This window comes from Daldinia loculata, assembly GCF_022478755.1.
Source record: "Daldinia loculata strain CBS 113971 unplaced genomic scaffold F4817scaffold_3, whole genome shotgun sequence".
NCBI lineage: Eukaryota > Fungi > Ascomycota > Sordariomycetes > Xylariales > Hypoxylaceae > Daldinia > Daldinia loculata.
Window position 1 is genome coordinate 918,701 of NW_026054857.1, and position 22,553 is coordinate 941,253.

The 22,553-nt window shown below is 48.8% G+C and overlaps 8 protein-coding genes across 8 annotated transcripts; 5 read left to right on the plus strand and 3 right to left on the minus strand.

The window, feature by feature from the left end:
- Window positions 1-58: 58 nt before the first annotated feature.
- F4817DRAFT_356087 (tRNA ligase) lies at window positions 59-2,452 on the plus strand (the record flags this gene model as incomplete). The annotated part of the gene is made up of 1 exon (XM_049305746.1): window positions 59-2,452. The coding sequence occupies one exon, from the start codon at window positions 59-61 to the stop codon at window positions 2,450-2,452; it is 2,394 nt and encodes a 797-aa protein (XP_049163350.1).
- Window positions 2,453-2,795: 343 nt separating this feature from the next.
- F4817DRAFT_136253 (glycosyl transferase) lies at window positions 2,796-4,814 on the minus strand. The gene is made up of 2 exons (XM_049297821.1): window positions 4,238-4,814; window positions 2,796-4,160 (listed from the first exon to the last, which is right to left on the minus strand). The coding sequence occupies exons 1-2, from the start codon at window positions 4,550-4,552 to the stop codon at window positions 3,255-3,257; spliced, it is 1,221 nt and encodes a 406-aa protein (XP_049163351.1). The 5' UTR covers window positions 4,553-4,814; the 3' UTR covers window positions 2,796-3,254.
- A 148-nt stretch (window positions 4,815-4,962) lies between these two features.
- F4817DRAFT_325029 (uncharacterized protein) lies at window positions 4,963-6,480 on the plus strand. The gene has a single exon (XM_049301712.1). The coding sequence runs from the start codon at window positions 5,187-5,189 to the stop codon at window positions 6,210-6,212; it is 1,026 nt and encodes a 341-aa protein (XP_049163352.1). The 5' UTR covers window positions 4,963-5,186; the 3' UTR covers window positions 6,213-6,480.
- Window positions 6,481-6,658: 178 nt separating this feature from the next.
- On the plus strand, window positions 6,659-8,003 carry F4817DRAFT_136301 (uncharacterized protein). The gene is made up of 3 exons (XM_049297822.1): window positions 6,659-7,256; window positions 7,371-7,532; window positions 7,590-8,003. Exons 1-3 carry the CDS (start codon window positions 6,886-6,888, stop codon window positions 7,642-7,644), a joined length of 588 nt encoding a protein of 195 aa, XP_049163353.1. The 5' UTR covers window positions 6,659-6,885; the 3' UTR covers window positions 7,645-8,003.
- A 386-nt stretch (window positions 8,004-8,389) lies between these two features.
- F4817DRAFT_311877 (uncharacterized protein) lies at window positions 8,390-9,134 on the minus strand (the record flags this gene model as incomplete). Its single annotated transcript, XM_049300053.1, has 3 exons — window positions 8,390-8,802; window positions 8,868-8,989; window positions 9,046-9,134. 3 exons carry the CDS (start codon window positions 9,132-9,134, stop codon window positions 8,390-8,392), a joined length of 624 nt encoding a protein of 207 aa, XP_049163354.1.
- A 1,096-nt stretch (window positions 9,135-10,230) lies between these two features.
- F4817DRAFT_311878 (alpha/beta-hydrolase) lies at window positions 10,231-11,478 on the minus strand (the record flags this gene model as incomplete). Its single annotated transcript, XM_049300054.1, has 2 exons — window positions 10,231-10,501; window positions 10,580-11,478. 2 exons carry the CDS (start codon window positions 11,476-11,478, stop codon window positions 10,231-10,233), a joined length of 1,170 nt encoding a protein of 389 aa, XP_049163355.1.
- Window positions 11,479-12,442: 964 nt separating this feature from the next.
- F4817DRAFT_325032 (uncharacterized protein) lies at window positions 12,443-13,785 on the plus strand. Its single transcript, XM_049301713.1, has 2 exons — window positions 12,443-13,241; window positions 13,306-13,785. Exons 1-2 carry the CDS (start codon window positions 12,670-12,672, stop codon window positions 13,460-13,462), a joined length of 729 nt encoding a protein of 242 aa, XP_049163356.1. The 5' UTR covers window positions 12,443-12,669; the 3' UTR covers window positions 13,463-13,785.
- A 5,220-nt stretch (window positions 13,786-19,005) lies between these two features.
- Window positions 19,006-22,329, plus strand: F4817DRAFT_311880 (uncharacterized protein; the record flags this gene model as incomplete). The annotated part of the gene is made up of 3 exons (XM_049300055.1): window positions 19,006-20,073; window positions 20,906-21,344; window positions 21,464-22,329. The coding sequence occupies 3 exons, from the start codon at window positions 19,006-19,008 to the stop codon at window positions 22,327-22,329; spliced, it is 2,373 nt and encodes a 790-aa protein (XP_049163357.1).
- Between the last annotated feature and the right edge of the window lie 224 nt (window positions 22,330-22,553).

The window sequence follows — 22,553 nt, forward strand, 5'->3', positions numbered from 1 at the left end:
TCATTTTAGCGGAATACCCGAACTGGAATCATCGTCTACCACTCATCAACAATCAACCATGGAGACCCCCAAAGTACCATATCGTGACCAAGATCCCCAGGAGGTATCAATTCTAGTTCGCGGTCTAAGCAACAAGACCAATACTGGTATCAAGGCAAAGAAGACTACATACGAAGTTAAGGGATCTCCTGATGGCATCACCGTCGACTCTTGGCGCCTGCACGACTGGGACTACAAAAAGAAACACCTGCCTACTTATGCTAGGGGTCTCTTCACAACCAAGAATCGCCGAGGGGATCATGAGATTGCAATCAGAGGTTACGACAAGTTCTTCAACGTCGACGAGGTCTGGGAAACGAAATGGGAAAATATCTTAACGAAAACCCAAGGCCCATACGAGTTAACCCTAAAGGAAAACGGCTGCATTATTTTTATCGGCGGTCTCGAAGACGGGTCTCTTCTCATCTGCAGCAAACATTCGACTGGAGACCGTAGCGATGTCGAAGTAAGCCATGCTAGCGCCGGAGAGCGATGGGTTGACAAACAGCTCGCCACCATTGGCAAGACTAGAGAAGAATTCGCCCGGGAACTGAGGCGAAGAAATGTGACCGCCGTAGCTGAGCTTTGCGATGACGAGTTTGAAGAACACATCCTCGCCTACGGCCCCGAAAAGGCTGGCCTCTACCTTCACGGAATCAACATCAATATTCCCGAGTTCGTGACATATTCTAGCACTCTAGTCCAGCAGTTCGCCGACGAATGGGGATTCCGCAAAGTTAGTCTCAAGACCTTTGACGATGTCAACTCTGTCAAATCCTTTTTGGAAGGGGTTGCCGAGTCGGGAGCGCATGAGGGCCGGAACGTCGAGGGGTTTGTCATTCGTTGCAAAATGTCCCCCAAACCCAACGAGGTACCGTACTCGGACTGGTTTTTCAAATACAAGTTTGAAGAGCCATATTTGTTATACAGACAGTGGCGAGAATGCACAAAGGCCCTAATCGCCGGCAAGGCTCCGAAATTCAAGAAACACGTCAAGATTACCGAAGAATACCTCATGTACGCACGCAAGAGACTTGCTTCGGATCCTAAGCTGGCGAAAGCCTACAATCAGAACCACGGAATCATTGCCCTTCGCGACGATTTCTTGGCATGTAAGAATATGAAGGGCTCGGACGCTGCTAATGTCGAAAACGAGTTCGGAAGCAACGAGTTCGAATCCGTCTCCCGCGATGTCGTCCTAGTCCCTATCGCCACTATTGGCTGTGGCAAGACTACCGTTGGCATTGCCCTGACACATCTGTTTGGCTGGGGTATCATCCAAAACGACAACATACAAGGCAAGCAGCGACCTGTAAAAATGGTCCAATCCGTCTTATCCCTTCTCATTGAACATCCTGTCGTTATAGCAGATCGGAACAACTCAGAGCGCCGGGAGCGAGAACAGATCATCAAGGATATCAAGTTGCAACACAGAGAAGCCCGGCTCGTTGCTCTGAATTTTACCCACGGAGACATCGACGAGACCCGAAGAGTAACCAGGGAACGAGTACTGAAGCGGGGAGATAATCACCAGACCATCCAAGCCGCTTCGGACGAGGCTAAGGTTATCGGGATTATGGACAATTTTATTCAAAGATTTCAGCCTTGCGATCCCGACAATAGTCCTGACGACGGATTTGATTTCATCATCGATCTAGACCCCACCAAAGATAGCCGTGCCAACGTAGAGACGGTAGTTAGGGAGCTACATCGGAAATTCCCATCGTTGGTCACTAAAGTGCCTGCCGACGAAGAAATAGACGAAGCCGTCAAGGCTGCTATCGAGAATTACAAGCCCGATTTGAGGCATATCATCCCGGACCGAAGCAAGAAGCAAGATAAGAAGCAGATTCAGCAGACGAAGAATCAAGAGCCGCAACCCCCGAAGAAGAAACCGCTAGAGTATATGTCTATCTCTGTACCCGCTCAAGACATCAAGGTAGCTCTCGAATCTGCCTTTAAGGGTGCAGATGCGCAGACGCAACGATTTTACAGACAGTTACAGCAGACCCGCCGCGTACAGGCGCTCTTCCACGTAACGCTGATGCACCGCGTATCAGCTAAGGAACACCCAGAATTATGGCAGAGGTATGCATCGCTGAACGCGGAAAGCCAGAGCCAGGACGGGAAACTAGGGGAGTGCAATATCCAGCTGGAGCGCGTCGTATACGACGATCGTATTATGGCTATAGTTATGCGCATCGTCGACGAAGAGGAGAAGTGGACCTGTGTCAATAAGATACCGCACATAACGATTGGCACACGCGACGATAGTGTCAAACCCAAGGAGAGCAACGACCTACTCAAACGGTGGCTCGAGGTTGGCAGCGGAGCCGACACGGGCATCGGCGAGCGGATTATTGAGGGTAAACCCACGGTCAAGGGGAGTGTCCGCGGCGTGCTGTCGAGATAGGAACCTAGGGAGCAGCCATTGTCTGAGCTACGAGATGCTCAGGTAAATCGGGGTAGAGGCGGGAGAAAAAGAGGTAGAGGGGGCGGCGGTAGGGGCAGGGGTCGAGGGAGAGGTACGGGTGGTGCGTAAAAGCTATGATATATCGCAAAAAGCATGGTTCCGGAGTTGAGAAAATAGTAATTATTCGCATAATTTTATCTTCATTGCATCTCAGAGGATCGCAAGACCCTGGAGTTGTCTAGCTAGGTATCTAGATATGTTGACGGCGGTTTTGCATGTATTAGGGTTGCCATCTGTTCAAGTAGCCTCTATCAATTGGTAAATCCTCTTAACATACCTAGGTGTTTACCTTGACGTGTCTTCAGTCTGGTTTGACTATTGTGATAGACGGGTTTATGCATACTGATATATGACCACTGATATATGACCGATTTGACCCCTTATAGAACACCTGTCGTCAGTGATATACAAAGCATGTACTTCCGTCTCTTATCAGTAAATGCCACTGGAATCCAAAGAGTTAACCAAAGGAACTTATAAGTATATTAGATATAGGTATCCTTCTCGAGTTAAATTCCTCTTATACCCCTTTTCCGTGCCAAGTTAATGTGATGACCTTTTTCTATCCTTTCTTTCCCGATTTCACATCCGTCCCGTCGTAGACATCAATTACAGCTGATGTAGCCCAACATGCTTATCACTTCGTCCTTGTTTCTGGTATCACAACTTGAAACAGAGAAATCAAAAACATAAGTCTTCTTATGTCCTAAAAAATCAGCGTCCCTAAGAAACAGCACGAGTCTTAAGCGGGTAGGCTATTCGTAACCTCGGCAAAAGCACTCCACTGCTTCCACGCTTCGCCACTCTCTATAGTCCATCGCGCACGGCGTACACCCTCCTTCCAGCGACCGCCTCCTGGCCCGCGCTCCCTAATAACCTTTCCGTCATCACCGGATCCCATGGCGCTTTCGTCCGCCTCGCAGATCCCTGCAGCGACTAGGAACGCAGCCGTGTTGATTAATACAAACTCGAGGATCGGGTCGTTAGGTGGTAGCTCGTTGTTTAACAGGCGCCGTAGGATTTCAGCATTCTCGTGCGGCTCGCGACCGGGAGACACGGTACTCAGTGGGTGCGTGCTTAGCCCAAAATCGGCGGGCTCAAGTGTAAAGTGCTCGACGTCTATAGTCCCGCTGGCATGTTCTATCAACTGCCAGCATAGCGTGGGTCCGGCGCACGACACCTCGTCCAGCTGCTCCTTGCCGCATACGACGAGGCCCTTCTTAGCGCCGGATATGCGTAGAGCCTCGGCAAACACAGGGCCCAAGTCATCGCGGGCAACACCCAACATACGGGCTTCGATAGCGTCGCCAAGGGGATTGCTTAGGGGCCCGAGAAGGTTAAAGATGGTACGCCAGCCGAGCTCCTTGCGTACGGACGCGACGTGCTTCATGCCTGGATGGAAGACGGGGGCGAACAGGAAAGCATAATTGGTGCGCGCGTATACGTCGGTAATGGTAGAGGGGTTTATGCGGCCTAGCTGCGCGGGCGTCGGTTGCATGTTCATAAGTAGGTCGGCAGAGCCGGATTTAGATGTCGACGCACGGTTTCCATGTTTGGCTAGTAGAAGGAGGGAGGAGGCGAGGATAGAAGATGTGGTTGATATGTTGAAGGTATTGTGAGAGTCACCGCCCGTGCCAACTATGTCACACTATATCCATTAGATTTTGGTTTTAACTAATATTTGCTATAATAGTCGCACTGCTTTGGAAATAGAGAAAGACTTACTAGCCCGCCATTATACTTGCCCTCGGGTCGCCGCCGCTTCGCAATGACTTCGTCAAGAGCACCGGAGTCGATCTTGGCGGCGTGGCGGCGCATAGCTGCGGAGGCCTCGGCGAGAACATCGGCACGGCGGTCCCAGCCGGTGAAGTGCAGAGCTGTTAGTAGCGAGCCGGTCTGGACGGGACTAAGCTGGTTGGTGAAGATGAGAGCGAGGGCATCGGCAATTTCTTTAGCGGTCACTTTTTCCTTAGCTGGGTCGGGCCATAGGCGCTGAAGCAGCGGCCTGATATCCACGAAAGTTTGGTCTTGCTCGGCCATAGCGTTATCGACTTTGAAGCTATTCGGTGACCCTTGTCTAAGCTTGGACTCTCTTATGCTTGGAGGGTAAGTTGTTACAAGATAGACTGAACCTTTCGACAAATGAGTGATCTACTACCTCAATTGAAGTAATCTGACTTGTAGCTTTAAGGATTATTTACGTATAGAACACAGAAAAGAGTTAGAGGCCGAATTGGCTTGCAGAACCAAAGCTCCTTGCTTCGTTTGTGACTCAAAGCCGTTTGCGAATTGATAAGTAAGATAAAACGGAATAGTACCCCGCGAAATATGTACCTATTGAGCCGTTCTATTTATGCAGTATGCGCGCGCCATAGCGGGACTCTTCCAGCGGGACCCTTGGCCTTGGCGTCGATCTACAGCTTAGGTAATACACCTCATAAGTTCCGAGTGCTAACTTCGTTTTTTAGTGGGGTTAGCCTTGAGCACAGGCCTTTAACGCCTTTTGAATTTCAATTGGATCAAGTTTTGAAGCTCTCGCCAATCTTCAATTCGGGGCAAAATTATACCAAAAAAAAGGTAGCACCGCACCCGACGATAGGGCAACGTCACTGCGACTTCTCGAGGGCATAGAAATTGATAATACGCACGAGAATCCTCTAAGTTGTCATAAGAGATGCCGCCACGAATCAATTGCTCGGCGCGGAGCAGTGTTAGTCGAGCGCTTCAAAGGACGACGAACTGTCAAAAGCCTACGATTATATTACTACAAAGCTCAAGGGGCGCATCTAGACACTATGCGAGCGCCTCCGCTTCACCCATACCCATTGGGGCCTTAAGACTTCCCGATAATTATATCCCGCCGACGCAGCCCCCGAGCGCACGACGACCCGACCAGCGGAAATCGCAACTCCTCAGATCTTATACGGCTCTACTCCGTTCGACACCCCTAATCCTATTCTTCCAACATAACAACCTCACCGCTATAGAATGGGCTGCTATCCGGCGAGAGCTGCGCGCGGCCCTTGCTAAGGTTCCAACACCCGTCGTCGGGCCCGGCGATAGCAGCAGTATACCTGTAGATATTTCATCGAGCATCGAGCTGCAGGTTCTTCGTACGCGTATCTTCAACGTCGCTTTTAAAGTAGTCGAGTTCTTCGACGCCGACGCGCAGAAATCCAAGTCCAATGCCTACACGCATGACCTGTCCTCCACGGCCTATGAGGCTATCAACCAGGCCGCCGCCGCCGTCGATGAGTCTTCGGCGTATGCTCAGGTTGCCCCGCTGCTTGTCGGACCCGTTGCCGCCATCACTTTCCCGGCTGTCTCTCCGGCTCACCTAGCGGCCGTGTTATCAGTACTAGCACCTTCGCCTCCTGCGTTCCCCGCGCCCTCGCGAAAGAAGAACCCGGGATACTACGATATTACGGCGCAGAGCGGATTGCAGAAGTTGCTCCTAGTGGGTGGCCGTATAGAGGATCGGGTATTCGATGACCAGGGTGTCAGGTGGGTCGGCGGCATCGAGGGTGGCGTCGACTCTCTGAGGGCGCAGCTCGTCGCCATGCTCCAAAGCGCCGGACTGGGTCTTACGACGGCGCTAGAGGGTCATAGCAAGGGATTATGGCTTGCGTTAGAGGGCAGAAGGACGCAGCTTGAAGAGGAGGCCAACGGGGGTGCCAAGAAGGAAGAGACAAACGAATAGAGTATCAAACTATTGATCGGATGTGTGTGGCATTACGCTGCTGTATATTTATCGTATCCTGGATTTGCTGCATTTCAGTATCTAGGTATCTACATAAAGTATCCCATCACTTCGAGATCACGATGTTGTCTAGTTGTATACGTCCTCAAATGATTACGTCCTCAAATGACTACGTGCCGTTAAATAGGCTACACGGCTGTAAAATGAGGTTTTACGTATCTTAAGGGGGATTCTACTCAGTATGTACTTAGTACGATACCTTATACGGCTTGTTCATCATATATCCAGACGTCCCAGTACTTTGAAACATGTGAATATGAGAATTCATCTAATTTGATTGGATGCATATATCCCATATAATATATAAATGCATATCGCACTAGTGGACCTTAGGTGTTTCAATACCTATGCCCCTGTTACACGTTTGACCAGAGCTTAAATTTAATAAGATTAGCTGCTGCAAGTCGCATTGCGTATTGCGTTCCAGCGTCTTGGGATCTTGGGTGACCTCGATCAACATTCAATTACATCAAATAGTATATTATACATCTAAATATAACCCACCCACCCAACGTCATTTCAACATTAGGTATTTCACCTACATATTCAAAAGCCAACCATTTCGTCTACTACTCCATTCTTATATCGAAACACCCCCAACAAACCTATCGCGATGGATTTCGCACCCTATCAATCCTCTCCGCCCGAAAACAGCCGTCCCTTCTCCCCGCCTCGGTCCAACGCCGCGTCGCCGCGTGCTTCCTTCGATAATCGTCGGCCTTTCTCCCCTTCGCAGCAGCAGCAGCGCGGCTTTTCGTCCCCGCCGCCTTTACAACACCCTCAACCCCAACGTTCGTGGCAGTCATCGCTTTCCGGCGCTGGTGTCGGTAGCGGCTACGCGCCTGAGACCGGGGCGTACGTGAGCGAGTTCGACACTAGCCTTGGCATACGGTTGGATTATGAAGCTTGTCTAGCGTACCTTGCGCTGCCGCCTCTAGGCGCAATAATATTGCTGATAGTGGAGCGGAAGAGTGACTTTGTCAGGTGGGTTTGCCTATTCTTTAGCTTAGCTGTGTCTAGCAAATTAGATTTGCTAGGACGACGACATGTTTCGAGGTCGCCTGGGAAGATCGACTGAAATGCTAACATATTTCCTAGGTTCCACGCGTGGCAGTCCAGTCTGCTATTCACCGTCGTTTTCATCGTACACCTAATCTTCTCGTGGTCGACATTCCTAAGCTGGGTCATGTTTCTTGCGGATCTGGGCCTGATGGGGTGGCTAGCCCTGCGCGCATATCGGGATGCGGACACGTTAGATCGGTAGGAGCTTAACCTTTTTGATCTTTTCCAGTTAGGACATATACTTATGTTTAACAGATTCGAAGTTCCTATTTTCGGCCAAATAGCGAGTCGAATACTCGACGACGAGTAAAGCACCTATGCTAATTCACCTATGGTTGGAACGGAGTTCCGGGACTGATATAAAGTCAGGAGAAGGCTTTATTTCGCTGTATCATATCGATTACTGTGGATGATGTACATATACCCCAAGTGCCCTGAGGCCTCTGTTCTAATACTAATATCATATGCTTGACTTGACCTTAACACGACGATTATTAGCACCTAATATAGTATGTCGAATACGTACTCTAGAGCTCTTGGGGCTACTTGGTCGTCCCATAGGTTCAATCGCCTGACTTGATATTAGGAATATTGGTAGGAATTCTAGTAGTCATTGATATGATGTCGAGTCTAAGAACAGGTTAAACCAAGGTCCGTGTTGGAACAGGCCATTCTCAATGTTTCCCCGGTCAAGATCAGTCCTATTTTGCATGTCTTGGACTTTACAATTATCATAAACCTCTACTTCAAAGTTTGACGAGTGAATACTTGCCGTAGAATTGCTATAGACTGGTGGTGTAGGTGAATACTTCGGCAGCATTAGTTAGCGAATTCATTACAAATTCATTACAGGATCAACGTAATAAACATTAGCATTCCACGGAGACTTTAGTTTTGATCGTCCAGTTGCAGTAACTCTACGACTACTTTATTGCACTCCGCAAGTACTTCGCTTCTTGCCTGTTCAGGTAGGAGGGCTGGCAAAAATGACTGTCCGAATCGGGATATAAGACCATCCATAGTAGGTAGCCCCTTTTTTGCCAGAGGCTATGAACCTAAGGAAAGAAGATTACCGATAGTACGAAAAGTATCGTGCTCAAGCTGATAGTCAGGAGAACGCCGCCGAGATATGTCAAAGCAGGCTGGAAGCCGCACGTAAGAACGCTGAATACGTAGACGAGGAAGCCATCCATGCTGCTACGCAGGCATTTCTGGCCATGCACGATATCGGGGCGCATCTTGTAACGGCTACCCACGAACGCCTTTTCGTGTTTGACTATCGGGGTTTTTGACATGCTGTCGACGCCGGAAGCATAAGAATAGGAGGGTGATGCAAGAGATGTTGTTCCTTTGAGGGCCAAGACACAGGGTGTACTGGTGTTGCCTAGTTGTAATGAGGTCGTGCCGTACGCAGCGGGAACGGTAATGCGCGAGGTTGCCATCGATATGCTTGCCAAAGATGTAACAACTAGAGCATAGGTTTTATTAATAGGGGAAATTATTAAATATTAATATGAGAAGTTGTTAACTTACCCGATTGCTTCTGTTGGGGAGGTCTGGTGCCCGTCGACACCGGATGGCTTCGAAGGGGCACGCCTTGGTAGATAACTTTGCCATACAGATGACTTCCATCAAATCCCAATGAGGTGGGAACACTAAATGTTGCTATTAGTTCACAGAAACTATTCTAGGGTTAACAAGATATGCATACCATGATTCAACGCGATATAGTTTCTGGGGGTATCGCCCATTAAATGACTTGTTGACGAGAAGGGAGGTCGCTCGTGAGAGGGCCGCCATGATGTCAAGACCTACTCAGAATGAAACATAACTGATCTCTTCTGTGGTGGATAAATTTGATTTGTAACTGGTTTTGGAACGTTTGCACTCTACCTAAGTCTTGGGTATTGCGAGGAAAGAAAGCGTGGAAGGCGTACACAGAGAGGAAAGTACTCTAATATGCTTAAGTACCCAGTCTAGGTATTTATCATATGCACACTTACACGCAAGTAAAAGGTATATACCTAGAACATGAGAATTAGAGGAATTCATTGGGCAAATATCTAGAAGGTTGTTGGGTTAAGTGCGCGCAAATCGAAGCCTAGTAACCACCATATCGTCCGTACAACGCTCTATGATGGGGTAAAACCAACATAGCCCACTGGAAGAAGGCAAATATGATTCTAACTAGACCGTTTTCTCCTTACTCTTCGTAGTACTAAGCTTTAGGGAAGTCCTGTCAGCCTTAGTTCCAAAGCTATCTGTATCTACATGAGAATCAGTCTGGCCGTTTGTCAATGAACATAGACTTCATGACAACGCACTGTCCTTTCACATCTCACAATAGATCTACGTAACTGAGTCGTTAGCTTAAAGATATTACCTCTGTGTTAGATGCATTGGGATCGATATACGAACATTGTGAAATTTATCATCCCATTGGATTTAGTATCGAGATATCCTACTCAGGTAGTAAGAGATAATTCACAACCAAATTATTCTTAGTTCAAGGCTTCCTTAGGGATGACATTGGCCGATTAATAGGAGCACTGCATTTACATTCACCTAGTATTTAATTTAGATAGACCAATATTCTCTAGCCTACACTAACTCATCCTTTTGACAAGGTTTCAGACTTCGTGGCTATCTCATCTACTGCAGCCAGGCATGTGGGTGTAGTAAAGAGACGACAGCATCGTATAAGATTTTTATTCTCTACGAGGAACCAATAATTAATAGCCCGATATTAACCCTCAAGACTCCCGCTGCCTGGCTCCCTTAACCGGCCTTGGAAGTCCAGAAACCAGAACAAGCAACACGTCTTTCGAATGAAGTTTAGACTTGAGTTTCACTATCCCACCTACCTACCAGGTATGTATCGTCCTCGATGGGAAGATTATTCTCCTCGAAGAAGATTACCCGACTTTGCCATATCTGCAGGAGTGGCACCGGGAGTTGTTGGGTCTACCGGGGCCCCGATCGACATGGCCTTTTCCATGAGCGGTGACATCACAGGAGGCTCCTCAACGATCCAACCGTCTTCCTCGGCCACCGCCCAGCGTAAGGAATCGAGCATGATTTCGTTCCAGTGTCTGTGCGAGGGCAAACCCACGAAGGCATAGAAAGCGTGGGGGAGACCTGGGAAGATATGGACTTTTGTCCGGACACTAAAAGAGGTTGACGGTTAATGGTACGATACGAAAATGAAAAATTACCTTTTACAAGGAAATAAGAATGTTTCTTACCCAGCATTCTTCAACTTCTGGGCGTACCACAGCCCTTCGTCTCGGATTGGATCCCAGCCGGCAACCAAAACAGCCGTGTGCGGCGTGCCTCGCAAGTCCTCTTCGTCAACAAGCCCTGGACTCCAGGTCGGATTAGATGGATCGGCTTCGCTGCCTAGCATATCGGTGAAGAGTTTCATACGCTGCCTCGGGATGACGGCAGCATCTGCGCACTGCTCGGGTGATGTTTTCTCCTTGTCAGCGAAGAGGTGGTAAGGAAACGCATTGACGTTGACTAAGGTTGGAATGCCTAAGACCTGACCCTGAACACGGCAAGGCGTGCCGGTTTCGCGTGCCCGCCGCACCTCGTTCTGCACTACGCACGCCGTAAGCGAACCGCCTGCGGAGATGCCGCCTACGACGATATGGGACGGGTCGACGCCGAGCTTCTCCGTATGTGTAGCGACCCATTCAAAGCCGTCGAGGGCGTCATGCCATGGTGTCAACCCGCTCACATGCGGCGTGTGACGATAGCAGACATGTACGACAGTCATAGACAATGCGTGTGCCAACCATGAGCAGTTGAAGAGCTCCGTATCCAACGTGCCGAAGAAGTAACCCCCGCCGTGGAAAAATACATAGCCGGGAAGCGGCTTTGATCCTAACAAGATCGGCCGATAATTCCGCACGGTGATAGACTTTCCATCCCGAGTCGACACGACGTAATCCTCTGTAGCCACAAGATGACCTAGACCTGTAGTAGCGACGAGCGTCTTGGCGATTGTGGTACGCGAATGATTCGTCTTCTGTTGCAAAACCAGCGGCGGCAGATGGTCGTCGCTCCGTGCCAGAAGCGCCGGGTTTGCCGCTGCGAAGGCGAGCCATTCTTTGCTGGGATTACCCCACTGACTGAAATCCATGGTAGACTAAGGATATAGATATATTCTATGTATACTAGAGAAAGTAGAATAAAATGACAGTTCTCGTTTAGAATTTAAATAAGACTATAACGTGAATATGAACAAGCCCCTGGTTAACGGGCTGGGTTGTGGGATTCGGACGCAAGAAGAGCGCGGAGTATTATACACATTAACCTTAGAGGCTCGACTATAAGGGACGACACGGATTATAGGTTGACGTAGGCAGGAAAACCTGCGTCGGATACGGTTGGGGCCGGGTACTCGTAGCCGCGGCTACATAGTCCGGAGGATATCTATAAAGGTATAAATATCGAAGATCAATAACGCGTAATCAAGACTCCCGTCTGGCCGCGTGGACGTCTAGTTCTTTAAGACCAATGGCGTCAAGATTATGGCCAAATTGACTCGAAGATATTCGATTTAAGAATGCTATTTGTTGCTAATTTGTTGCTAATTTGGTTTGATGCCATCCTTCGGGAAATTACCCTCTTAAAGTGATATACCTGTTGAGGAGTCCTTCGGCGATGTGACAAAGACGGATTTAAAGAAATGATTTGCTAACCCCCACACGCCACAGTTTTTGAATGGACTTCCTGTTTCGGACCTTTGAATGCGCGAAGGCCGGTCGGTGTCTATCGTCCGCGAGGAGTTGAGCTCTGGCGGTTTTACGACATGTGAGTTGATGTACGACATATGATCTTCGGGTGGATAGATACTGAAAGCTGGAATAGCAAGCTGTGAATATAGTAATTCCTTTGAGTAGGTACTATGTATAATGTCAGAATTACACGGGCTAGTTGAATTCTGACAGGGAGGCCAAGCTCTAAGATCTGGGGACTGGGGTCTTTAACTAGCGCGACCTGCTCGTTCTTGGCAACGTATTATATAACCATTTAAACATTAGGAAACAGGGCATCTATTGCGTAATCTTGAGCTAGCGTGAATGTTAAGCATTTACATCCATGTACCTAATGATGTACGTACATAGTACAAGGGATGAGGGCTGAGGGCTGAAAACCATATTGCGACGATAATGGGGTCATAACAATATTTATACGTTAACACTATTTTTCTCATTTTATTCGTTTTCGTGTCGATTGCCTCAATTGGCCATGTAGCGAAACGAATAGCTTGTCATATAGTTTAGGAGGACTTTGGGTTTAAACTACTATAAAACTACTATATATCACAATGGGCAAAACAAGAACGAACTCGGATCAGCATCAATCTCAATCTCAATCTCAATCTCAATCTCAATACCAGTCAGATCTCAGCCTATATCAGCCGCAGCAACGCTCTTCAGTTGGTTTTATCGGCCAGTCATGGTCAGCGAATAAGATTGTCCTAGTCGCTTTATCTATAACATCCTGCGCCATCGTGCTAGGCATCTCAATTGCGCTCGCCGTCGATCCCGATATCCAAAGTTACATTGTTGTCTGGACGGCTCCGCAGGCCGGCGCGGCTCTGCTCTGGTCCGGTATCGACCTCGCTACAACGTACGCGGGAAGAATAAACCACCGGCTAATCCACCCGGGCGCTCAAGTAGCAGTACAGCTCTTACTATGGATGGGCTTCTGCGTTGGAATTGGTTTGACGGCGTATATATTGTCGTGGGCGCTCACGTTCGCTAGCTCGGACGATCGCGATGCTTATCCCGAATACTACGAATATTATCATGGTGATAATAACGACTATTATGAATATTATAGTAAATCCTACATCCGGTCAATGGAGGCCCTCGTAGCGTTTCTGGCTCTTTTGATGTGAGTTTAATTTCGATTTCTCCTGCCCGCTCGTAATTGGTTATAGTGCTGAGTTTGTATGCAGAATTGTACATTTCCTCTTATTTTGTTCAGCCTGTATAAAAGTTGCCCAGCGCAAAAAGATTAACAGCAAGCCTATCACCATACCTCTTGAGCGGTTGGGTCAGCTATCATCCGGGGGACACGAGAAGGATAACGGAGACCAAAACGGCACTATATAATTAGTTTGAATCCTGGGTATACGTAGATATCACCAGGGAAAGGCGTTGTATGGGCACTAGTGGAATTAGCTATTTCCCGAGGCAAAATAGAATTTCATCTTTATATGGGATGGTGGTGTGGTGAGCTTTAAAGGAAGGTTATGGATATCGAAGACACTAGGATTATACTACCTTTACGAAACTCCTCTTGATACATTATCTAACATATCCGTGTCCAAATAGAAGTATCCCTTGAGGTTCTGTTACAAGACTAGTTAAGTGGTTGCATAGTCGTAAAGATGAATCTATAGATAATACTAGCAACTGACTATTATACTCGAATACTTGATACTAAGAGACGCTTTTATTTCATAATCTGCCTGCTATACTCGTACGATATTCCATTTAGCAACTAACGTACAACCCTTAAGAAGATGTAAATTCTGTAGAACACGTATATGATACCGTTACCTGTACCTGACGAATCTACATAATAAATTTCGACGTAGTTATTGTTAATGATGTAATACCGTATACGGTGTACGCATAAAAGCTAAGACGGCACATTATCAGGTTCACTCTAATGAGATAATAATCGTTAATTCCACCATATAAATATTTGTGCTAGCTAATGCGGTATACCAGCACGTAAGAGAGGGCGACAGCGTACCTAGGAGTTGTCAATTATAGCATTTAGTTTGAGCCTCGAGAGCTAACATCTGGGAAGCGAAATATGAAACAAATGGTGTACTGAGACAATGCTCTTAGTACTGGCTAATTAACTACCAACCTGTGTCTCAGTGAGCAGTAAGTTGTGATGGTCTATCCACGGGGAGGTTACCTGGGCGGATGCAGGCGCAAAACAATTTAGGAAACTTGGTAACCATGATATCCTTCGTAATGACAATATTTTACGTTAGGCCGGCTTCGGGAATATTGGCATCATACACTGCCATGATCTACGTTGTTATCGGGCCTGTTGACTTATACATTATGCCCCTAGTTGTCGTGATGTCGGCACTGCGATATGTGACTATGTAGTATTTCTACTGGGTTTCCGAGTTTGACATAAGCAATGGCATTGCGGATCTTGGTATGCTCTATTTATTCGAATGCTACCGTAGTGACGTCCATGCCGATAATAGGCCGTTTCCAAATGCTCAAGTACTTGGGGATGGGTTTTGGGATTCGGTCGAAAGAAATGAATCTCGTTACGTTCTTAGAGTGGTAAATTTTATGTCTTCGAGATTAACCTCTCAAGCCTGGTTGGCAATATCCAGTGTAAGGCACCGATGCTACAACACGTACTGACATTGTCACGATAACATGTCATAGATTATTGCTGCGAGGTTATGCTGGTATTAGTTGAATTTAACCAGTCCAATAGTCTGCGGACCGAATTGATGTCAAAGAGATAATTAACATGCTGCTCGGTGTATTCGGCCATAACAAATCTACGCATAAGGGCTAAAGTGAGCTAGCTGGCCTATTGTCAGGATGACGTGCAGTCAATGGCGGTAATACTATGGGGAAACTTGACATGTCAATAGGTATCAACTGTACGTATGTCAAGTTGAGCTCGAAGGACCGGGAATTCCGTCCTGATCCCGAGGATGTAAGGCCTGTCCTCGACGCGGCTCGGCGGGCCGGTTCTCCATAAATGCCCGGCCAACATCAGCGGTCTATCGTACAATGTTTCTGGCTTTTGGCTGAACTCCAGTTAGAGCTCTGGGGAGATGAAAAGGGTCGGGTAGAGAATGTTTGTGAATAGGGGACGAGTGTATTAGCTAACCCTTGGAAGATCTGAGCAGGATCTGGGCCGTATTCGCTACCCGCCCTAAGGGGGTGTGTCTGGACGTTGTGACGCACGACATCAAAAAGCCTAATGGACAGGTAAACATCAGCCAAAACCTAGCAATAAGTCTTCAAGTTAAGATGCTGCACTTCTTAGTGGACCCGATTTTCTGTGCTGCCACATGGACGCAGATATGTTGATGGCTGGCATTGTGGTTGAGTATTTTCTCTATTGCGGAAAGGATCGCTAAGATTCGCTTAAGAGCGTGAAGTAGCCGAGTTGAAGAGAATAGACGAGACGCCGCTCTCGGCCCCGGAATGAGACCCTACAAAAGATTGCATGAGAGGCGATGGTAATAATTGCGTCATGTAGCTTTGCGTCGATATAGATTTTCAGAGACAGGCGTTGTAGACGTTGGAATTACAAATTGTAGGGTGTAGGATTCTCTTTGGAGAAGAGTATATAAGTGTCTTAACCGTTAGACTACGTAAACCTCGGAGTTGGATGAGGAAAGCGGATAGCGGATAGGGCAATTCTAAACGAATACCCACTCATACATAATTCTGCTTTTCCGTAAACAATTGAGCGGCCAATGTTATCGGGGACGGACTTGGGCATCAAAAGGAAGTTTCTAATGCTACCGTGGGGACTCGAAAGGATCCACGGTTCTCCCGTTGCAGTCTGAATAAGCTATGCATAGTTTTAGAACTCGATACCCGAGAGTGGAAAACCCGCCGGTTAGATCGAGCATGGGGGTGATCATAGGGATCGACGCGGCTGTCTCCTCAATAGTAAGGAGACAAAAAAGAAAATAAGAGACGTGAAGCCGGGGTCCACTACAACAGGATACATACACTACCTCGAAGTATGGAGAATGACCTCATGCCGAATCGTCAGTGAACGACAGCGGGTAAACTTGAACATGTAGGTACGTATCTAAGTAAAGATGAGATGTTGAGGGCGCTTCGAAGCTACGATTATCCTATCCCGTTCGTGCGAGGAGACAGTCCGGTTATTTGCCGAGCATCCCACGCGTGGCTGCGCCCCAAATAGGCGTAACCCCTGTTGATCCGGGAGTGAAATTGAAAAAGACGAGCCTGGACAAGCTACTATGTAGATAGGTAGAGTGGTAGAGTGGTAGAGTGGTGGTGGCGGCTTGCCTTACCTTTTACATAGTAGTTGTACGCGGCGAACAGCTGGTATGATGATGATATATGGACAATTGATATCAACTGCATGGATACGACAGCGCGCATACATGCCGGAAATGTAAGGTGTATGAATGTACGTGCATGGTCAGAGTAGACGTAGGCCATCGAGTAACGAGTAGTACATGTTCGTGTATTACATCTCCTGACGTATCTCGAGTCCTTCCTAGATCTTCGCGAGAAAGATATGATATGTTGGTGACATGAATAGACAATTTCTATTTATCGAAGAGGATTGACGGCTACCCAAGCGGCCAAGCCTGTTGGTGGTTGCGTAGCATCTGGGACCGCATCCTTCAGGGTTAAGCTGTGAACCTGTTGACCCCTTTCTTTAAGTACCTCTCGAGCCCTATTGCTATTTTTACTCATACGGGTTATGTAGGTAGGTACTTATACCCTCACATCATACCTGGGACCTATGTATGTAGGTCCTCAACTACACACTTACCAACTGTACATGTATACTTCGGTCCTAATAACTCGATGGATGTCCATTAATCTGCCCTTATCAGACAATTTTCTTCCCTCCCATTCAATCTCAATCATGAACTCCTCGGCCCTTCTTGACTATTTCTTGTCCGTATGCATAGTACATACACACCTGCATTGGCTTTTATAACCCCGGTCGTTAGGAAAGAGAAGATGGAGATAATCGACATCGTGGCTTTCTAACGCCAACTGCTTTAGCCAAAGCTGGCAAAGATGGCAAAGATGGCAAAGCTGGCAAAGCTGGCAAAGATGGCAAAGCTGGCATTACATATCTGAGGCACGCTACTACAGCGTAGAAACTGGAAAGTCACAGTTGTCTTTTTGCACGGACGCGTCGTCGAGCTAGGTTATTGGATGGTGTGAGTGGGTGCCCTGGGTCTCACCGAGCTTCCTTTCCGGTCTATTGACGCCGTCGAGTTCTCGAAAAGTGCCTCCTTGTTTGAAGGCGACCTGCGATAGTTACGGCATACCTGCCTATCAAAGACGCAAGTATCGGGCTAATTCAGAAATAAGTTGATCGCTCTATAGGGGCATATCTTCCACCTCGCTTTTTCCAGCTTCTTGCTGATACCGGCATCGGTCTTGCTTCTATTTTGCTTCGTCAATCATATCCACGGATGTACGTGCCTATCATGTCAGACTTGGTAAGCATGCATGTGGTTATTAGGGTCTGTTCCAAGGATCGATCTATCGCTCTGCATGGCCAACACTACAAGCAGCTATGCCAGCCAGCCCAATGTCCATAGGTAATGTATACTTACCTATATAACGTATGTGAGGTAGCTTGAAGGTATTATCGAACAACGCTAGTTTACAGGCCCCTGTTTGGGTCTCTAAGAGATAGCGCACGAAGTTGTTACCTACTGTAATTTTTTGTCTTTACTTTTTTATGCTTTGCTGGCAGCTGGCTGATTGACTTTAAAGATTAGGTACATATGCAGAACATCACTAGGTAAAAGCCACCAGTACCACCAGGGGGTTTAGCTGCTTACCTGTAGGTACCTAACTCGATAAGACGACGGAATAAAGTGCGTACCTAGGTACTCTGTAAGTAAGCCAGGCTTGATCAGGTACCTTGCGTCTTGCTCCACACAGTATACAATAAACTGTAACTACACCACATGCATCTTTTTTTCTTTTCTTCTGCTTCAATACATATGTTCAGTACGTACCTACGGTAACATTCGTCGACACTACACGGCGGACCGCCAAAGCAGCCTCAAGGCTCCATCAGGATCCAATTTCTCCAATCTTTCCCAATTCCCCTTGGTCCTCGAATTTCTTCAGGCCGGGCAAGCTTTTTGCAGGACCGGACACTAGGACAAAAGGAGCAACGAGTGGCCTCTTTACGGAGAAAACGCAACAAATGTGCCGACGACTTGAGCTAACTGGAATCTCGGCCCAGGGTCGCGTCGAAACACCTCGAACATCGCACCACCACTTGCAGCACAACACTCAGCCGTTCCTACACTAGCATCTGCTGGATGCTGGCTACTGCTTCTACATTCTGATGTATGTACGTCTGTACGTCTGTACGTCTGTACGCCTGTACGTCTGTACGCCTGTACGCCTGTACGCATCTATGTTAGGTATGTATATTGTCTGTTCGTGTGCTGAACCCCCCACTCCCCCTTCTCTGGGATCTGATCCCCTTGTTCCTCTCGTCTCGGCTACGCATAGTCACGTACGTACATACATACATACCTACATACATCCATACATCCATACTTCTATACATCCTATATACATAATATACAATACGTACGTACTGTATGTACATCCCATACCATACTTACATACAGATATACAGAAGCTGGCAGACGGACGAGACAGTACACAGCAGGTAGCTAAAGCTCGCTGGCTGGGCCACGCCCACCGTTTGAGGCGCTGGAACCAGACCAGATAGGTCCCGTCCCCGTCTCCGTCCACGTCCACGAACCACGACCCCCGTCCCCTGCCAGCCCTAGGTCGGGTTTCGTGACTTGGCCCCCCCTTACGCAGCACATTGGAATCGGCCTGCCCCTGCTCAGATCGCGCCCCCATAAAAAAATTGCAAATTAAATTCAAATCAAATGGCAGAGGCACAACAGGAACAGCCACAGGCTCATCAACCTCAGCCTGAACCTGAACCCGTCTTTGCCGCCGCTGAAGAACTAGCCCATGCCCTCCCACATCAATCGCGGGCCAAGTCTCCATTATCACAAGCTACGCAAGAGCAGGAAAATACCCAAGGGGCGCAGGGGCAGGTACAGGTACGGATAGAGGCACAATCGCAGGCGCAGGCACAGACACAGACACAGGCACAGCCAGATGCCCACGATTTCGATTTCGATCACGCACACGCACACGCACGCGCACGCGCACCAACTTCAAACTTACACTCCGCAAATAATGCAACGACGACAGTAGCCGCCGCCCACGCGCAGGAGCAGGAGTGGGCACAAGAAAAGGATCGGGAAAAGGAACAGGAACGGGGGCAGGGTTACCAGCTTCTTTCGGACCACTCCACCACCGACGGCTTCAGGCCAACCTCGACACCAACCTCGATATCTACGCCGGCGACAGCCTCACCCGCAGCTGATCCCGTCGCGACTACACTCGCTGCCGACCAGGCTGCTCTATCTTCGGCGACGGTCGCCTCCAACGGCGCTCTGCCTGACCAGCAAGAGCAGAAGCAGCGCCAGCACCAAGAAGCCGTTGCGCCGTCACCGGAAGTCATGTCGAACAACTCACCTCACCATCCTCAGGGGCCACCTCGACAGCCCGCTAGCTACCCGAATCCTACGGCATATGCGACGTCCGCCATGGCGGCTACGCACTATGGATATGCGAACCCGGCGGGTCAAGGACCGGACGCGTACCGGGCGAGCGTGGGCGTTCCCAGCAGCGCCATGGCATTGCCGAGCATGCGCACGTTCGACCCAGCTCAGCAGCAGCAGCACATGGCGATGGCGATGCCTGTGAACCCCGTCCCGTCGGTTCCCTCGATGCCGGCTCAGCAGCACATGTCCTACTTCGCACAACAACCCGTACCTATGACTGCGAATAACCCGTACGCCCTACCCCCCGACGCTCTAAGACCGCAATATGCTCTACCTCCAAGCGGACCAGGTAGCGTGCTAGGCGGTCGACACAAGAAGGTAATTGGAATAATGCTGTCCCCTAGGATATTATTCTCGTTTAATCGGCAACTGACCTGGTAATGTTTGCTTGCTATCGTAGGAAATAAAGCGTCGAACAAAAACAGGCTGCCTGACGTGCCGGAAAAGACGTATAAAGGTATGTGTCTGTCGAGTTTGCTTTCTTTGATTTTCTTCTCCTTTCCTTTCCTTTTGGTGCGCACGGGGAATTCATGGAACGAGGAAGGCATTTGAATGTGGACGAATAATACAATCAGAAAAATAGGCGAAGATGAATTGATGAGCTAAAGATGCTCGAGGATTTTTGGTCAATTATTTTGGATCGGGGTTTCGCTTAAGAAAAGGAGCTACGGACAAGCGAGCGAAGCAAAAGCGAGCAAGCGCAAGCGCAAGCAAGCAAAGCAAAAGCATCACGCCGACCCCGAGCAACCGAGCAACCTAAACAATCAGAACAAAAAAATCAGGGGTCCAAAATTATTTTTGACATCTGTCAATCGCCGGGAGCTACCATCAAACTCCAAAAAAGCAAGAGCTTCCCCCCCCTCCCCTCCTTTAAAGTTTTAGATAGTCGATCCCCTAACCCCAAAACTCCAAAGAGCTCTAGGGTAGCTCACTTTTATTTTCCCCACCTTTGGTCTATCACCACTTGTACTTCCTCACAACATCTTTCCACGCCGTTTGTGTACGCGCCCCTTAAGCACACAATTGTTTGCTTCTCGTTTACGCACTTTACTACATATGCAACCGCTTTTCCTTTTCGTCTTGCGCATTCAAACGATATCCACCGTTACAACTGAGTTCGGTTGCTAAATACCAAATCCAAATTCTACAGTGCGACGAGCAACATCCCATCTGCAAGAACTGTCAGAAATCCAAACGCGAATGCCTGGGCTACGATCCCATTTTTAAGAATCAACAGCAGCAGCATCACACCAACATTCGACCAGCTCCCAATAATTCGTCGGCCTCGTCTTCTTCCGCACCGTCAAGTCGACCTCCCGCCTCATCCACGCCCGTGTCTGGCAGCGCGCAAACCCAAACCCAAACCTATGATACCCTTCCCCCGGTAATATCTAATACCACTCCTACTACCGCACCATTCACCGGGAACCTGACAGCCGCGGGAACAGCTGCGTCGTCGGTCAAGGGCGAGCCCGCTCTCGAATACCCAGCCGCTATCGATCCTACTTTAGACACCGTATTGTCCACAACGAGTACGTCGCCTTCTCATTTCCAAGCCATCGCACCCATTACCCCAATTCCTCCTCACAGTCCGTTCGGCATATCCCATCTTAGAGGTGGCCCTCCGTTTGTTCCCTTCTACCGCTCTGCTTCGCATTCTGTGGTCTCTCCCTTTCGGCAACAGACTTCGGCTTACTCTGGTTTTCAGCAAGGAAGATGAAAGTTCACGAGCTCGTGGGCATGACCGGCACCGTGCCCCCGGCCCTCGACTCGCCCCTCACCGGCGACAAGCTGGCCGACGTGAGGGATCTATACGATCAGGTCTACGCCCCCGGCCTAGAGAAGTTCTTCGAGACGGAATGGTACACTAAACCTCAAGGCGTCGGCGCGTTGATGTCCAGCACGGCTGTCAACGAGATGCTGGCGGGGTTTTTGCAGTCCATGGCCAAGACGGATGCTAATGACGTCGCCGGGATGCAGTATTCGGCGAACCTCGAATTCAGAGTGGTCTGGGATTTGACCACGTTGGTATACACGTCCGATTACAAGATTAATATCGGGGAATATTTACCACCCCCCGACGACGGGTCCGAAGCACGAAATCGAGTGGCGGTCTTCGAGGCCCTGTTATCAGGCGACCACCTCGACCAGAACCCTCTTCATCCGCCCCCCGCGATCGCCGATATACGGCTTCACCGGATTAGGGAGTTTAAGTTTTGGTATTTCCTTGCCGAATTCCTCCGCGTGAGAGATCAGCCGGGCGTGGATGCTATGCGCCAGCGCGACTATATTCTTGGGCAATTGCGCGAGCTGCTAGACGGGCGTGAAAACCGAGACGTCCTTTACTCTCTCGCCGTCATCCGAGCGCTCGCGCCAAACTTCCCTCCGGATTTCGAAAGCACCTTGCCCCCGCATCTTGACGAGACCGACCCCAAAAGTAAGCTGGCCGTAGCTCGCAAGTTCGTCCAGGACGAGTCTCAAGTAACGGGGGGCACCACCAATGTCGTCCGCCGCTTCTCCGAACTTGCGGTTAGGGCTTTTATCGCCCCCGGGAGCAACATCATGCGGAGATAACTACACTACACACAATTCTCCATACCACTATAACGATGTATTAATACGCACGCGAGGGACATAGCAGCTTTTTTTGATGTAGCATTCGGAAGCGCGGAGTGTTTAGATGGTAGTGTTTCCTCTTCGTTCCGTGTCTGATCTCCTCGATGACCCGCCATTTTTCCTATCCTCGCCTGTACCGCTTTTGGGATGTGCTACGGGTGGCGGCGTAATGACCCAGTCGA

What these genes read in the sequence shown, in the direction of transcription:
- F4817DRAFT_136253 (XM_049297821.1), bottom strand. Translation starts at nt 4,552, where the DNA reads ATGGCCGAGCAAGACCAAACTTTCGTGGATATCAGGCCGCTGCTTCAG. An exon ending in GCAAGTATAATGGCGGGCTA is followed by an intron (nt 4,161 to 4,237) that starts GTAAGTCTTTCT and finishes TAATGGATATAG; the next exon opens with TGTGACATAGTTGGCACGGG.
- F4817DRAFT_325029 (XM_049301712.1), top strand. Translation starts at nt 5,187, where the DNA reads ATGCCGCCACGAATCAATTGCTCGGCGCGGAGCAGTGTTAGTCGAGCG.
- F4817DRAFT_325032 (XM_049301713.1), top strand. Translation starts at nt 12,670, where the DNA reads ATGGGCAAAACAAGAACGAACTCGGATCAGCATCAATCTCAATCTCAA. An exon ending in GCGTTTCTGGCTCTTTTGAT is followed by an intron (nt 13,242 to 13,305) that starts GTGAGTTTAATT and finishes GTTTGTATGCAG; the next exon opens with AATTGTACATTTCCTCTTAT.
- F4817DRAFT_136301 (XM_049297822.1), top strand. Translation starts at nt 6,886, where the DNA reads ATGGATTTCGCACCCTATCAATCCTCTCCGCCCGAAAACAGCCGTCCC. An exon ending in CGGAAGAGTGACTTTGTCAG is followed by an intron (nt 7,257 to 7,370) that starts GTGGGTTTGCCT and finishes CATATTTCCTAG; the next exon opens with GTTCCACGCGTGGCAGTCCA. An exon ending in GATGCGGACACGTTAGATCG is followed by an intron (nt 7,533 to 7,589) that starts GTAGGAGCTTAA and finishes TATGTTTAACAG; the next exon opens with ATTCGAAGTTCCTATTTTCG.